General features: G+C 47.9%; 1 protein-coding gene across 7 annotated transcripts in view; it reads right to left on the bottom strand.

Annotated features, from left to right (window-relative positions):
- Positions 1 to 228: 228 nt before the first annotated feature.
- Positions 229 to 13,714, bottom strand: part of samd11 (sterile alpha motif domain containing 11) — a 328,960-nt gene continuing 315,474 nt past the window's right edge. For all 7 annotated transcript variants that reach the window (XM_078238728.1, XM_078238729.1, XM_078238731.1 and 4 more), the window contains 3 exons: positions 9,688 to 9,812; positions 5,676 to 5,786; positions 229 to 1,902 (listed from right to left, as the gene is read on the bottom strand). In XM_078238728.1, the coding sequence (XP_078094854.1) occupies positions 1,663 to 1,902; positions 5,676 to 5,786; positions 9,688 to 9,812 (476 nt within the window). In that variant the 3' untranslated portion in view covers positions 229 to 1,662. The remainder of the gene's footprint in view (positions 1,903 to 5,675; positions 5,787 to 9,687; positions 9,813 to 13,714) is intronic.

The following is a 13,714-nucleotide window of genomic DNA, read 5'->3' as shown; positions in this document are numbered from 1 at the left end:
TGTTATTGCATCTCGCTGGGAAATTTGCATTTCATGTTGCGGGGCTGGTGGTTGCGGGGGGGAGGTGGGGGCGGTGTGGAGGGGAGGTGCAAGATGGAAATCCGTTGGAGTCTCATTTGCTGGAAAAAGTTTGAAGGAATCTGTGGCTCGAGAGGGAGAGAAACATTAAGACAAGAGCTTCAAAAAAAAAAATAGTTCCACATTCCAGTAAAACCAAACGAAATGTTAATTCGTACTGTTTTTTTCCCCGGGAGGGGGCTTTATTTCACTAAAAGTGAAAGACAAGAATAAAAGCAAATGAACAAATAGGCTAAAATTATTTTACAGATCACCATATCCTCAATGTTTACAGTTGCAAAACATTAAATGATAGTTTGACGCAAATTGGCCAAATCCAGCTAAAGGAACAATAATTTTTTTTTAAAGTTTTTTTTTAATTATTCTTATACCGCCCTTTCAGGGCTGATTATTACCATATATATAGTGCTAAACATGTCTGACCTACCCAACAGAATTTCCATAAATAACGTAATTATTCATTATGTTGATTGCTTAAAAGCAGCAATTAAGGTTTGGATAGCATGAAAAAGGAGGGGGAAACTTTCCCCCAGCAGTTTACATTTCTTTATCCCCCCCCCCCCCCGCTTCCCGCCCACCCCAAAAAATTCCAAAAAACGTGCAACTACACAACGACAAAAGAAAAACCCAAAGTAAGTACCAAAATCTTTCCGTAACTAGCTTTGCTTGTACAATTTGCCGTCCCATGTATTGAATAGCTATTTTCTTGAACCGGTCGTTTTAAAACCACCTTCCAAACTCCGATGCCTGTGCACTCGTGGGTCCAGTCAGGCGTGTGTGCGTGTGTGCGTGCGTGTGTGCGTGTGCGTATGCGTGTGCGTGCGTGTGTATTCACAAAAGTAGTGATTAAACCTCCTACAGTGAGGCACTTTTAAACTGTGTCCTTATAGGCAAAAAAAAAAATTTGTTGTACCATTTAGAATTGTATTGTAAACACAGACCTCTACAATCCATCATCTTTGGTTTAGCACTGGACAATGCATAGACACGAGCAATAACATAATGAGTCCCTTGTCAAAATGAGTGCTTGTGAAATCTGTACTTTCTTTTTACATCGAATGTTTAATCCCAGGTCTGTGAGAGAAACCTTTTTTTTTGGTACCAGTGCACAGTTTTTCTTTCCCTTTCCCCCCTTTGCCTCAGTTCCTTGCAGCAATAAAAAGTTGGGGGGTGGGGTTGCAGCGGTGCGGGGGGGCCGGGAGGGAGGGGGGGGGGATTGGCCTCAATTTCGTTCAACTTGAAGCAAGCAGAAATTCAGCCTTGATTTTTTTTTTTTACGTTGGCAAGTTGTGCCAACCTGACCAACATTCAACCCAGCGTCTTGTCTCTTTGTATTCACCTTCCGTCAACTTTTTTCGGCTGCTTTTCAAATTGGCTTTCAAGGATAAACTGACGTCTTGAAGAAAAAGAAAAGGGAATCGGTCTTTTTGTTAAAAATGTGTTTTTGAAAGTCGGAGTTTGTGTTGTTTTTTTAAGGAAATGCAGTCAACCAATGAAGTTGGCGCTCCTATAAATACTTTGGTTTCGAATAACAGCAACTTTACTCTCTCTCTCTCTCTCTTTCCTTCGAGTGAAACGTCTTGCTCAAGACTGTGGTTTAGTGAGGTCGCTGATCCCCATTGTCGAGGCGTTGCCATTTTCCTGTTTCGGTGAGATGCGGCTAGCTTGAAGGCTGCCGTACGGCGAGGCAACGCTGCCAGTGGAGGAGGGGCGGTTCTCGGTGGGTGCAAGGTCCCTCTCGGGTGGTCTCAGTGCGGCGGGCGGGAGCGGCAGAGCCAGTGGGAAACTGGCCATGTACAACACTCGGCCAATCCTTTTGGCAACCTGCAAGGGAAATTCAAAGTGAAACGCAAGTCCCAACTTCCCACCATCGTTCTTCTCCAATTCAAAACCACCATGGCACACAGTGTCTCACTTTTCGTATTCATTAAGAACAGGATCTCACCATTCAGCCCTTTGAGCTTGTTCCGTTCACTAGAGCATGGCTGAACGGCATCTTGGCTCCCTTATGGATGGCACGGTGGCACAGTGGTTAGCACTGCTGCCTCACAGCGCCAGGGACCCCGGTTCAATCGATAAAAGCAAATTACTGCGGATGCTGGAATCTGAAAAGAGAAAACGCTGGAAAATCTTAGCAGGTCTGGCAGCATCTGTAAGGAGATTCCAGCATCTCGCCTTACAGATGCTGCCAGACATGCTGAGATTTTCCAGCATCTTCTCTTTTGGACCCGGGTTCAATTCCCGCACTGTCTGTGCGGAGTCTGCGTGTCCTCCCCCATGTCTGTGTGGGTTTCCTCCGGGTGCTCCGGTTTCCTCCCACGGTCTGTAAGACGTGCTGGTTAGGGTGCACTGGCCATGCTAAATTCTCTCTCAGTGTACCCGAACAGGCGCCAGGGTGTGGTTACGAGGGGATTTTCACAGTAACGTCATTGCAGTGTTAATGTAAGCCTACTTGTGACACTAATAAGTAAACTTTAAGCTTTATACGGTCATGACCTTTTGAAATTGGAGTGAAATTGGCCAAACTCAAGACAGCAGAGGCTTTGATTTAGAGTTGGACTTTAAGAGCGTCGCTCAGTGCCAAAAATATCATGGGGGACCTGAAATTATTTTATGAAGTATTGTCAGTGATAAAATTTAATAAAATAGTCTAACCGTGTTAACGAGCAACAATCTATTCTTTGATTGATTACTTAAATATAAAAAGCACAAGATTAATTCTTTAATAAAGTCTTGCATTCCAGGAGATTACATCTCAGATATTGTATTGGACGGAGAGGCTTTGGATGCCTTTATTGTCTGAAATTTGTAGTTATTTAAAATGTTAGCATATAATTTCCTTCTAAGTTTGCCATCTAATAAGAAGATTCTGTTTTCCGTCATTGGTTCAGTGCAAGACTCTAAGGGGATGCACGGTGACACAGTGGTCAGCACTGCTGCCTCACAGCGCCAGGGACCCAGGTTCAATTCCGGGTCCCTGTCTGTGTGGAGTTTGCACATTCTCCCCGTGTCTGCATGGGTTTCCTCCCACACTCCAAAGATCTGCGTGTTAGGTTGATTGGCCCGTGCTAAATTGACCCAAGTGTCAAGGGGATTAGTAAAAATGTGGGGTTACGGGAATAGGGCCTGGGTGGGATTGTGGTCGGTGCAGACCCGATGGGCTGAATGGCCTCCTTCTGCACTGTCGGGAAGTAGTTGAAGACAATCCCATCAGTCACGGCACCCCCATGAGATGCAACTCATGGAGAAATGTTGATGTGAGAATTAACCTGAATGTTATAATGATAACAAAAATGAAGGGAAGGATCTGTGTCAATGTAGTGACTGATGAAGGGACATTAAGCGGTAATAGTTCAAGGCGCTCAAATAGTTGCATCAATTGGATAGGTTGCACAGGTGTAAAATTCACACTTGTGATCCTCACACCCAGCGCACCAGAATGAAGGTCACAGAATCCCTCAATATGTTTGAATCCACCTCTCAATTTACACGATTTTAGTCTGAGAATGGCAACCAGTAAATGTCCTAATGAAAGTTAGTAGAACTGAAGACAACTCTGGCGGCACAGTGGCACAGTGGTTAGCACTGCTGCCTCACAGTGCCAGGGACCCAGGGTCAATCCCAGCCGCAGGTGACTGTCTGTGCAGAGTCTGCACATTCTCCCCGTGTCTGCGTGGGTTTCCTCCGGGTGCTCCAGTTTCCTCCCGCAGTCCAAAGACGTGCAGGTTAGGTGGATTGCCCATGCTAAATAGCCCCTTAGTGTCAGAGGGACTAACTAGGGTAAAAACGTGGGGCTACGGGGACAAGGTCTGGGTGGGATTGTTGTTGGTGCAGACTTGATGAGATGAATGGTCTCCGTCTGCATTGTACTATGATTCTATAACTTAGTAACATTCCCAACTGTATTGTGCATCTGCCCTATAGGAGGAAGCAAATTGAATGGGCTTCATTCATTTCTTGTAGTAATTATCCTGTGTCGTGTCAGTTGATTTTTTAGCATTTATTCACACACACACTTTGGGTAATAGTGGGGGGAAGGATTCCTGGGCTGATTATCTACCTGTTGAACCACATTATGAATGCTCCTTCCATGGCCAACAAGTTGTTGGACTTGAACCTGGAGCTTCTGGTCCAGGGGTAGGGGCAGTAACACTGCGCCACAAGACCTCTTCGTGTGATGTGCACGCACAACGCACAATAGTACCAAATGAATTGCTCCTTCACTGAGATTGGATCAAACTAGCAACAGATAAGCTGAGGACTGACAGCAGGGTTCAATTTTCCAGGCAGGGAGTTCTCACACACGGAACGGACATCTGGAATGTCCCTGGAAGCAAACACACCTGAACCATTTAAAGAACAGTGGCATCCTGGGATAACAGGGCTGTTCATCCTTCCTGAGTGGATGGGCTGAATGGCCTCCTTTTATCCCTAACCATCCTGTGATCTGGGGAGGGATTAATTGTGGCTCTCAATGTGAATGTCTTGTGACTATCTAACCAATGGGAAGAAAACAAAATTAGCTCCAAGTTCTTCACCCCGAGAGGGGTAAGAATGTCAAATTTGCTACCACAGGAAGTTTATAAAGTTTACTTATTTATTTATTAGTCACAAACAAGGCTTACATTAACACCGCAATGAAGTTACTGTGAAATTCCCCTCGTTGCCACAGTCCAGTGCCTGTTCGGATCAATGCATCTAACCAGCAGTAGTTGAGGGGACTAATATAGATGCATTAAAAGGGATGCGAGACAAGCATTTGAAGGAGAAGTTTAACGTTTATTCATTATTGTCACAAGTAGGCTTACATTAACATTGCAATGAAGTTACTGTGAAAAGCCCCTAGTCGCCACACTCCGGTGCCTGTTTGGGTACACTGAGGGAGAATTTAGTATAGCCAACGCACCCAACCAGCATGTCTTTCAGACTGTGGGAGGAAACCCACGCAAACACGGGGAGACCGTACAGACTCCGCACAGTCAGTGACCCAAGCCAGGAATCGAACTCAAGTCCCTGGCGCTGTGAGGCAGCAGTGCCAACCCCTGTGGAGGATAGAGGGTTATAACAGTGGATTCAGATGGGAAATGATGAGAGGAGGCTCAAGTGGTACAGAACCCCGTTTGGGCCGACTGGCCTGTTTCAATGCTATTTATCCTGTGTAATTTTATCTGCCTGGGAGGGTGGTGGAGGCGGGATGCGTCACATCCTTGAAAAAGTACCTGGATGAGTACTTGGCACGCCATAACATTCAAGGCTATGGGCCAAGTGCTGGCAAGTGGGATTAGGTGGGCAGGTCAGGGCCTTTCATGTGTCGATGGGCCGAAGGGTCTCTTCTGCACTGTAGTATTCTGTGAATCTAGATAAGTGGCCTGTGCCAGATGGGACATACTGGGGCCTGGTGAACTCACCTCTCAGGTATTTACTGCAAACTAACCGGTGGCTGGGACAGAAAGGGCCATCCTGTCCCACCCTTTTGAAGGAAACTTAAGCGCCTTTGAATTGGTCGCATGTCCATTTCGTTACATCATGTGACCAAACAGGGTGTGGTCAGCACATCATGTGCTCCGCTAGCTGGACCAATCAAAGGGAAATGTTACCTGTGTGCGTATTTTCAGTGCTGGTCCCAGCTTTAGGCCCATGGTGTTCAGTAGGTGTTCCTCCGTTAATAAGGGCAATGTCTCTCCATCAATGGCCTGCTCCCTGAACACCTGCACATCAAACACAAATGATCATTGTCTGCTCGCTGAGCTCACAGATAAAGACTTCAATCCACGGTTAGTTTGCTATTCGATTAGGAAAGTGCAGCTGGTGAAATTGGTCAAAAGACCTGTATATTTTTTATTAATTCATTGGACATGGGCGTCACTGGTTGGCCAGCATTTATTGCCCATCCCTAGTTGTCCGAGGGCAGTTGAGAGTCAACCACATTGCTGTGACTCTGGAGTCACATGTAGGCCAGACCAGGTAAGGACGGCAGATTTCCTTCTCTAAAGGACATTAGTGAACCAGATGGTTTTTCCAATAATTGACAATGGTTTCATGGTCATCAGTAGATTCCTAATTCCAGATTTCTTTAAATTGAATTCAAATTCCACCATCTGCCGTGGCGGGATTCAAACCCGGGTCCCCAGAACATTTAGATAACTTTGTGGATTAATAGTCTAGCGATAATACCACGAGGTCTATATAAACCATTAGCAGCCACTTGTTATGTAGCAACTGGATTAGACAAAGCTTTCTATATGCGCTTGCACATTTCACAGAATTCCTACAGTTTAAAAGAAGGCCAGTCGGCCCATCGAGTCTGTACCGACTCTCTGGCAGAGAATCTTACCCAGGCCCTCACCATCCCACCTTATCCCCGTAACCTCATGTATTTACCATGGCCAATCCATCTAACCTACACATCTTGGGACACTAAGGGGCAATTTAGCACGGCCAATCCACCTAACCCACACATAGAACATAGAAACCCTACAGTGCAGAAGGAGGCCATTCGGCCCATCGAGTCTGCACCGACCACAATCCCACCCAGGCCCTCACCCCACATATTTTACCCGCTAATCCCTCTAACCTACGCATCCCAGGACTCTAAGGGACAATTTTTAACCTGGCCAATCAACCTAACCCGCACATCTTTGGACTGTGGGAGGAAACCGGAGCACCCGGAGGAAACCCACGCAGACACGAGGAGAATGTGCAAACTCCACACAGACAGTGACCCAAGCCGGGAATCGAACCCGGGACCCTGGAGCTGTGAAGCAGCAGTGCTAACCACTGTGCTACCGTGCCGCCCCATCTTTGGAGTGTGGGAAGAAACCGGAGCACCCGAAGGAAACCCACGCAGACACGAGGAAAACATGCAGACTCCACACAGACAGTGACCCGAGGCCGGAATTGAGCCCGGGTCCTTGGCGCTGTGAGGCAGCAGTGCTAACCACTGTGCCACCGTGCCATGTAAAGCTGGTATTAGGAAAGGACCTTTGAACTGTGGAATTGTCGGGAATACTAGCTGGATCACTGTTAGGGAAGAAAACTTGCTCTTTTGACTATATCTGTAACTCCAGTCCCACACCAATGTGGCTGAGCTTTCGCTGCCCCCTGGAATGCTCAGCTATCATTGCCACCTTCTCAAGGTCAAAGAGGAATGGGCAATAAATGCCGGCCTTGTATAGCTCAAGATTGAATTGGTGAGGGGTCCGGGGGCGGTGGGCAGGGGAGCGGCTCATCAGTTAATGTGCTCTGAGTCATGCTAATCTGCTCTGGAACAAAGAACAGCACAGTACGGAAACAGACCCTTCGGCCTGCCAAGCCTGTGCTGACACATGATGCCTTTCTAAAGCAAAGACATTTTGCCTCTATGCAGTCCACATCCCTCTCATTTCCTGCCCACCCACGAATCAGCTGTGACCACAAAAGTCAACAACACGCCCCCTTGAATGAGCTTTTCTGAGATGCTGGATTCATTAGGAGGAGAATGGGCCCAGCTGGTCAGGCAGAAGCTGTACCGGTTAATGAGTGGACCGGGAGTAAGGTAGTTCTTTGGACCCCAATGCCTGAATCCTGATGCAGAGAAAGTCTTTAAATGGCCAGGGGGAACAAATGATGATGAACTAAAAATGAGAGGAAAGAAGTATCTATGTGGGGATGAAGTTAACGGGCGGCACAGTGGTTAGCACTGCTGCCTCACAGCGCCAGGGACCTGGGTTCGATTCCCGGCTTGGGTCACTGTCTGTGTGGAGTCTGCACCTTCTTCTCGTGTCTGCGTGGGTTTCCTCCGGGTGCTCCGGTTTCCTCCCACAGTCCAAAGTTGTGTAGGTTACGTGGATTGGCCATGCTAAATTGTCCCAAGATGTGTAGGTTAGGGGGATTGGTGGGATAAATATGTGGTGTTACAGGTACAGGGTGGGAGGTAGGCCTGGATAACATGCTCTGCTGGAGAGTTGGTGTAGACTCAATGGGCTGAATGGCCTCCTTCTGCACTGGAGGGATTCTATGAAACAGTCTTGAGGAGGCGACTGAGTGCAATTATTAAGGATTTGACGATGTTGTAAGGAGTTATTCAGCAGCCCCAGACTTAAAAACCATAGGGTAACATCATAACCTCTGGCATCATTAGGAAAATATATCCTGTCAGTGTAGGACATTATGTCTCGGTACAACCCTCAAGAATATATTTAACTTTAACATGGATCCCAAACTATCACTTTTTGGAATCTGATTTTAAACCAGTCCAAATCCATTCGAAGAAAAGGAGACCTTGCAGATATATCGCACAAGGATGACCTAATGTCCTTAAGGAATAGTTAAATATTTTTGAAGTGCAGTTACTGTTGTAATCCAACGGCCAATTTGAACACAGCAATGAGACAAATGGAACCAAAAGAGAAAATGCTGGAAAATCTCAGCAGGTCTGGCAGCATCTGTAAGGATCCTTAAGATGCTGTCAGACCTGCTGAGATTTTCCAGCATTTTCTCTTTTGGTTTCAGATTCCAGCATCCGCAGTATTTTGCTTTTATCCAATGAGACAAATGATGTTGGGTTAAGTGAGGAACATTCATAGAAATCATAGAAACCCTACAGTGCAGAAAGAGGCCATTCGGCCCATCGAGTCTGCACCGACCACAATCCCACCCAGGCCCTACCCCCCTATCCCTACATATTTACCCGCTAATCCCTCTAACCTACACATCTCAGGACACTAAGGGGCAATTTTAGCATGGCCAATCAACCTAACCCACACATCTTTGGACTGTGGGAGGAAACCGGAGCACCCGGAGGAAACCCACGCAGACACAAGGAGAATGTGCAGACTCCACACAGACAGTGACCCAAGCCGGGAATCGAACCCAGGTCCCTGGAGCCGTGAAGCAGCAGTGCTAACCACTGTGCTACCGTGCCGTGTCAGGACACCTGTCCCGGTGGGAAACACAGGCACATTGGGGAATTATTTCCTGTCTGTACCTAAACTGCAATGTTGTTGGACTTTACAGAGAAGGTAGAGGGAGGTGCAGTGGTATTGTAGTAATGCAGAGACCCAGGGTAATACTCTGGGGACCCAAGTTCGAATCCCATCACGGCAGATGGTGAAATTTAAATTTAGGAGAGCATCTGGAATTAAAAGTCTAATGATAACCATTGTCAAAAAATAATACCCCTTCAGGGAAGGAAACCTGCCGTCCTTACCTGCTCTGGTCTACATGTGACTCCAGACCCACAGCAATGTGGTTGACTCTTAAATGCCCTCTGAAAAGGCCCAGCAAACCATTCCGTTGTATCCAGCTGTTAGAAAGAAACTGCACCTCAGAGACTGCAGCTGTTCGAGAAGGCAGCTCACCACCACCTTCTCAGGGACAACAAGAGATGGGGGATGAATGCTGGCCCAGCCAGTGATGCCCATAAATGAATAAAAAGAGTTTTATTCTCCCTCTAACTGTGGGAGTCATTGATGCTATGTGAGGGCGCCCGGATTGCAATGTGATCCAATCTCCCAGCACCAGGGCTGGTGCAGAATGCACACCGTGATTCTGTGAGGTGCAATAGCCTAAGATGGAGTGTGAATGGCAACGTTATTCAGTGAGGCAGCTTTTAAGGATCAGATCTCTTACCTGGGTGTACTCCGCACAGCCGGAGAGACCGCTAATGAAGTTACAGACATCGTCCACGGTCCATTTGCTGATGTCCTCCACTGTCCCACCATCCTCTCCATCCAGGAAGAGGCTTCCAAAGCTGCCTGTTGGTGGAGAGGGCGGATTGTCACTAACGGTGCTGTTAGCAATATGAGTAAGATTTTATATTCACCCAAACACAGAGCTTGAAATATCCTTGCATCACCGAGGCAGCCAAGGTCAGTCTTTGAGCTGCTTCCATTCAATCGTTTCCAGGAAGCCAAACACTCTATCAACGTACCTTGAGAACTCATTGTTTCCCAGGACTAATTACCCTGTAACACCAAAATCTGTTGGAGCTTCAAATAAGTTCCGGTTACCACACGTTAGCAAGGGTCCTATAGATGGATTAACTCTTGGGGCTAAAGGGATCAAGGGATATGGGGGGAAGGTGGGATCAGTCCATTGAATTTGATGACCAGCCATGATCATAATGAATGGTGGAGCAGACCTGAAGGGCCGAATGGCCTACCATTACTTCTATTTTCTATGTTTCTATGTCCTGGAGAGGTTGCAGATGAGATTTACCAGAATGGTTCCAGAGATGAGGGATTTTAGCCACACGGTTAAGTTGGAGAGATGCTGGGGGCTGTTCTCCAGGAGGCAAAAAGAGACTTGAGGGGAAATTTGATTGAGATTTGTGATTATATCAGGTTTAGAGAAGGTGAGCAAAGAGAAGCTGTTCGCATTATCTGACGGTTCAAGTACTGGGGGAGTTGAAGGGTTTGAGCAAGGGATGTGGGGGTTGGGGGGCTGTGGGGGCGGGGGGGATGTGGGGGTTGGGGGGGGCGGTGGGGAGGAATGTGGCAAAAGCATTTTTATACAGTGAGGGGTAATGACCTGGCCAGGGATGAAAGGAGACCATTCAGCCCATCCATCCAGAAAGGATGGACATGCCGGCAAGCGTGGTGGAAGCGAGATTTTGGAGGAAATTGATGGATACCTTGAGGGAAATAAACTTGCAGGGCTACAGGGATAGAGCAAGAGGTAAAGAACTGAGTGGCTTGCTCAACAGAGAGCCAGCATGGTTATTTTTTAAGTTTATTTATTTTAAAGTTTATTTATTAGTCACAAGTAGGGCTTACATTGACACTGCAATGAAGTTACTGTGAAAATCCCCTAGTCGCCACACTCCGGCGCCTGTTCGGGTTACACTGAGGGAGAATTTAGCACGGCCAGTGCACCCTAACCAACACGTCTTTCAGGGTGTGGGAGGAAACCGGAGCACCCGGAGGAAACCCACGCAGACACAGGGAGAACGTGTAGACTCCGCGCAGACAGTGACCCAAGTCGGGATTCGAACCTGGGTCCCTGGCGCTGTGAGGCAGCAGTGCTGACCACTGTGCCACCGTGCCACCCACTGGCTGGGTCAAATGGCCTCCTTCTGTGCCATAATGACTCCACATGCACTAACAGCCTTGCTGGGATCACAATCCCACGCAAACATGTGAATAGCTCTATACGTAAATAATTTCCAGTTGTAGAATAAATAGTCGCTTGACAGTATAGAACTGCAATATTGCTAAGAGAGAAATGTTGTGGAAGCTTTTTATCCTGGACTCATCAGGACAAATGCAGATTTCAAACAATGAGAACAATTTATACTACAGGGGAAGAGAGTGCTGATTGGTTGGCAAGTCAACTCTAATTGGCTGAGGTGTTGCCATGGAGAAAACAATGAGGAACAATAGGCTCCCCAAGCGTCTGAATAATTCTGTATCGCCTGCCACCACACGGGAACAGGAAGTCGGTACCAGTGACATCATCACTGTGCAACCGTATGACACTGGACAGGAAGTTGATGCTGTTGGTGTCATCCTTTCGCGCCTGTTGTTGCTGCCCACCATTCGCCACCCCGTGGCTCACCACTTCACTCGGGGAGGAGTGGCACGGCGAGAGGGGCAGCAACTGAGGGAGCGAGTGGCTGAGGTTGGGGAGTGGGACAGCGAGAGGATTGACAGGGGCGGTGGGTGACGCAGCGAGTAGGACGGTGAGGGGTTGGAAGTGGGGCAGCAATCGGCAGGCATCCAAAACATTGAGTCATAGAGGTTTACAGCATGGAAACAGGCCCTTCGGCCCAACTTGTCCATGGTAGTAGCTCATACACAGACTTGATGGGCTGAATGGCCTACTTCTGCTCCTATGTCTTATGGAATGCAGGGGTTGATCAAATTCCCTCTCATCGCCATCCAAACTGATTAGGGAATAGAAGCTCCATTATTAGCCTGCCTTTCACCAGAATGTCCTTTTAAAGGAATGGGCAGATCAGAGTTGTTCCTGATTCATTCGCTTCTTGCTTTCGCTTTATGCTGGAATATATTCCTCGGGACTCGATGGGTCTCAGAATCAGCCCCATGGAGAGACGTGACTCATCTGTAAACTACACCACTCTCCAGCTAGGAGCCCCACGGCACCCACCACCGCCTACCAAACCAGCCCACATACACTCAGGAGCGGATAAAACAAAAGCCCAGCATCCACTTAGCTGATTTCATGCAAAGGTCATGTCGCGTTTTGTTCTTTTAAAAACACAAAAAAATGGCTACCACCATCATCGCAGGGGATTGGCCTGAAGGAGATAATGAAAGAACAAAACGTGGGGAGTCAGGTCAACACGCATTATTAAAATGAATTGCTTGCTGGTGCTCCCTGTGCTAATGGCCCCATCATGAATTATAATAATTTAGCTGTAGCCTCATCAAAACGCCAGGCCGTGACAATCTTTCCGGGGTGGCTGCCGATGTGGGGGGGTGGGGGGGGGGGGGGGGGGTGGTGAAGGAAATCAGCGCTGCACAGGAACTGAGGCCGAAACTCTACCAAGAAAGTCTACCCGCCCTGGAATTGGGCAGGCAAGGTTCCCAAGGTCGGAAATCTCCATTGGCCTCACTCGGGTGAGATCGTAAACTCCCGCCCTCAGAATTGAAGAAATCTTGTAGGGCTGGAGGTGATGGCCCAGTGGTATTATCACCAGACTATTAATCCAGAAACTCAGCTAACGTTCTGGGGAACCCGGGTTCGAATCCCGCCATGGTGGAATTTGAATTCAATTTTTTTTAAAATCTGGAATTAAGAATCTACTGATGACCATGAAACCATTGTCGATTGTCGGGAAAACCCATCTGGTTCACTAATGCCCTTTTCAGGGAAGGAAATCCGCTGTCCTTACCTGGTCTGGCCCACTTGTGACTCCAGAGCCACAGCAATGTGGTTGACTCTCAACTGCCCTCCAAGGGCAACTAGGGATGGGCAATAAATGCTGGCCCAGCCAGTGATGCCCATGTCCCATGAATGAATAAAAAAAAACACTATTGGCACGGTGGCAAAGTGGTTAGCACAGCTGCCTCTCAGCGCCAGGAACCCGGGTTCAATTCCCAGCTTGGGTCACTGTCTGTGTGGAGTCTGCACATTCTCCCCATGTCTAAATGGGTTTCCTCCGGGCGCTCCAGTTTCCTCCCACACTCCAAAGATGTTAGAATCCCTACAGCACAGAAAGAGGCCATTCGGCCCATCGAGCCTGCACCGACCACAATCCCACCTAGGCCCTACTCCCATATCCCTACATATTTACCCACTAATCCCTCTAACCTACGCATCCCAGGACATTAAGGGCAATTTTAGCTTGGCCAATCAACCTAACCCGCACATCTTTGGACTGTGGGAGGAAACCGGAGCATCCGGAGAAAACCCACGCAGACACGAGGAGAATGTGCAGACTCCACACAGACAGTGACCCAAGCCGGAAATCGAACCCAGGTCCCTGGAGCTGTGAAGCAGCAGTGCTAACCACTGTGCTACCGTGCCGCCCAGGTTGTGCAGGTTAGGTGGATTGGCCATGCAATATTGCCCCTTAGTGTCCCAGGATGTGTCGGTTAGGGGGGGATTAGTGGGGTAAATGCGTGGTGTTACAGGTATAGGGCGGGGGGGGTGGACCTGGATAACATTCGCTGCTGGACAGTCGGTGTTGATT

The sequence above is a fragment of the Mustelus asterias genome, chromosome 22, assembly GCF_964213995.1.
Source record: "Mustelus asterias chromosome 22, sMusAst1.hap1.1, whole genome shotgun sequence".
Lineage (NCBI taxonomy): Eukaryota > Metazoa > Chordata > Chondrichthyes > Carcharhiniformes > Triakidae > Mustelus > Mustelus asterias.
The sequence above is the reverse complement of the archived record's forward strand: the minus strand, read 5'-3'. Positions and strand labels throughout refer to the sequence as shown.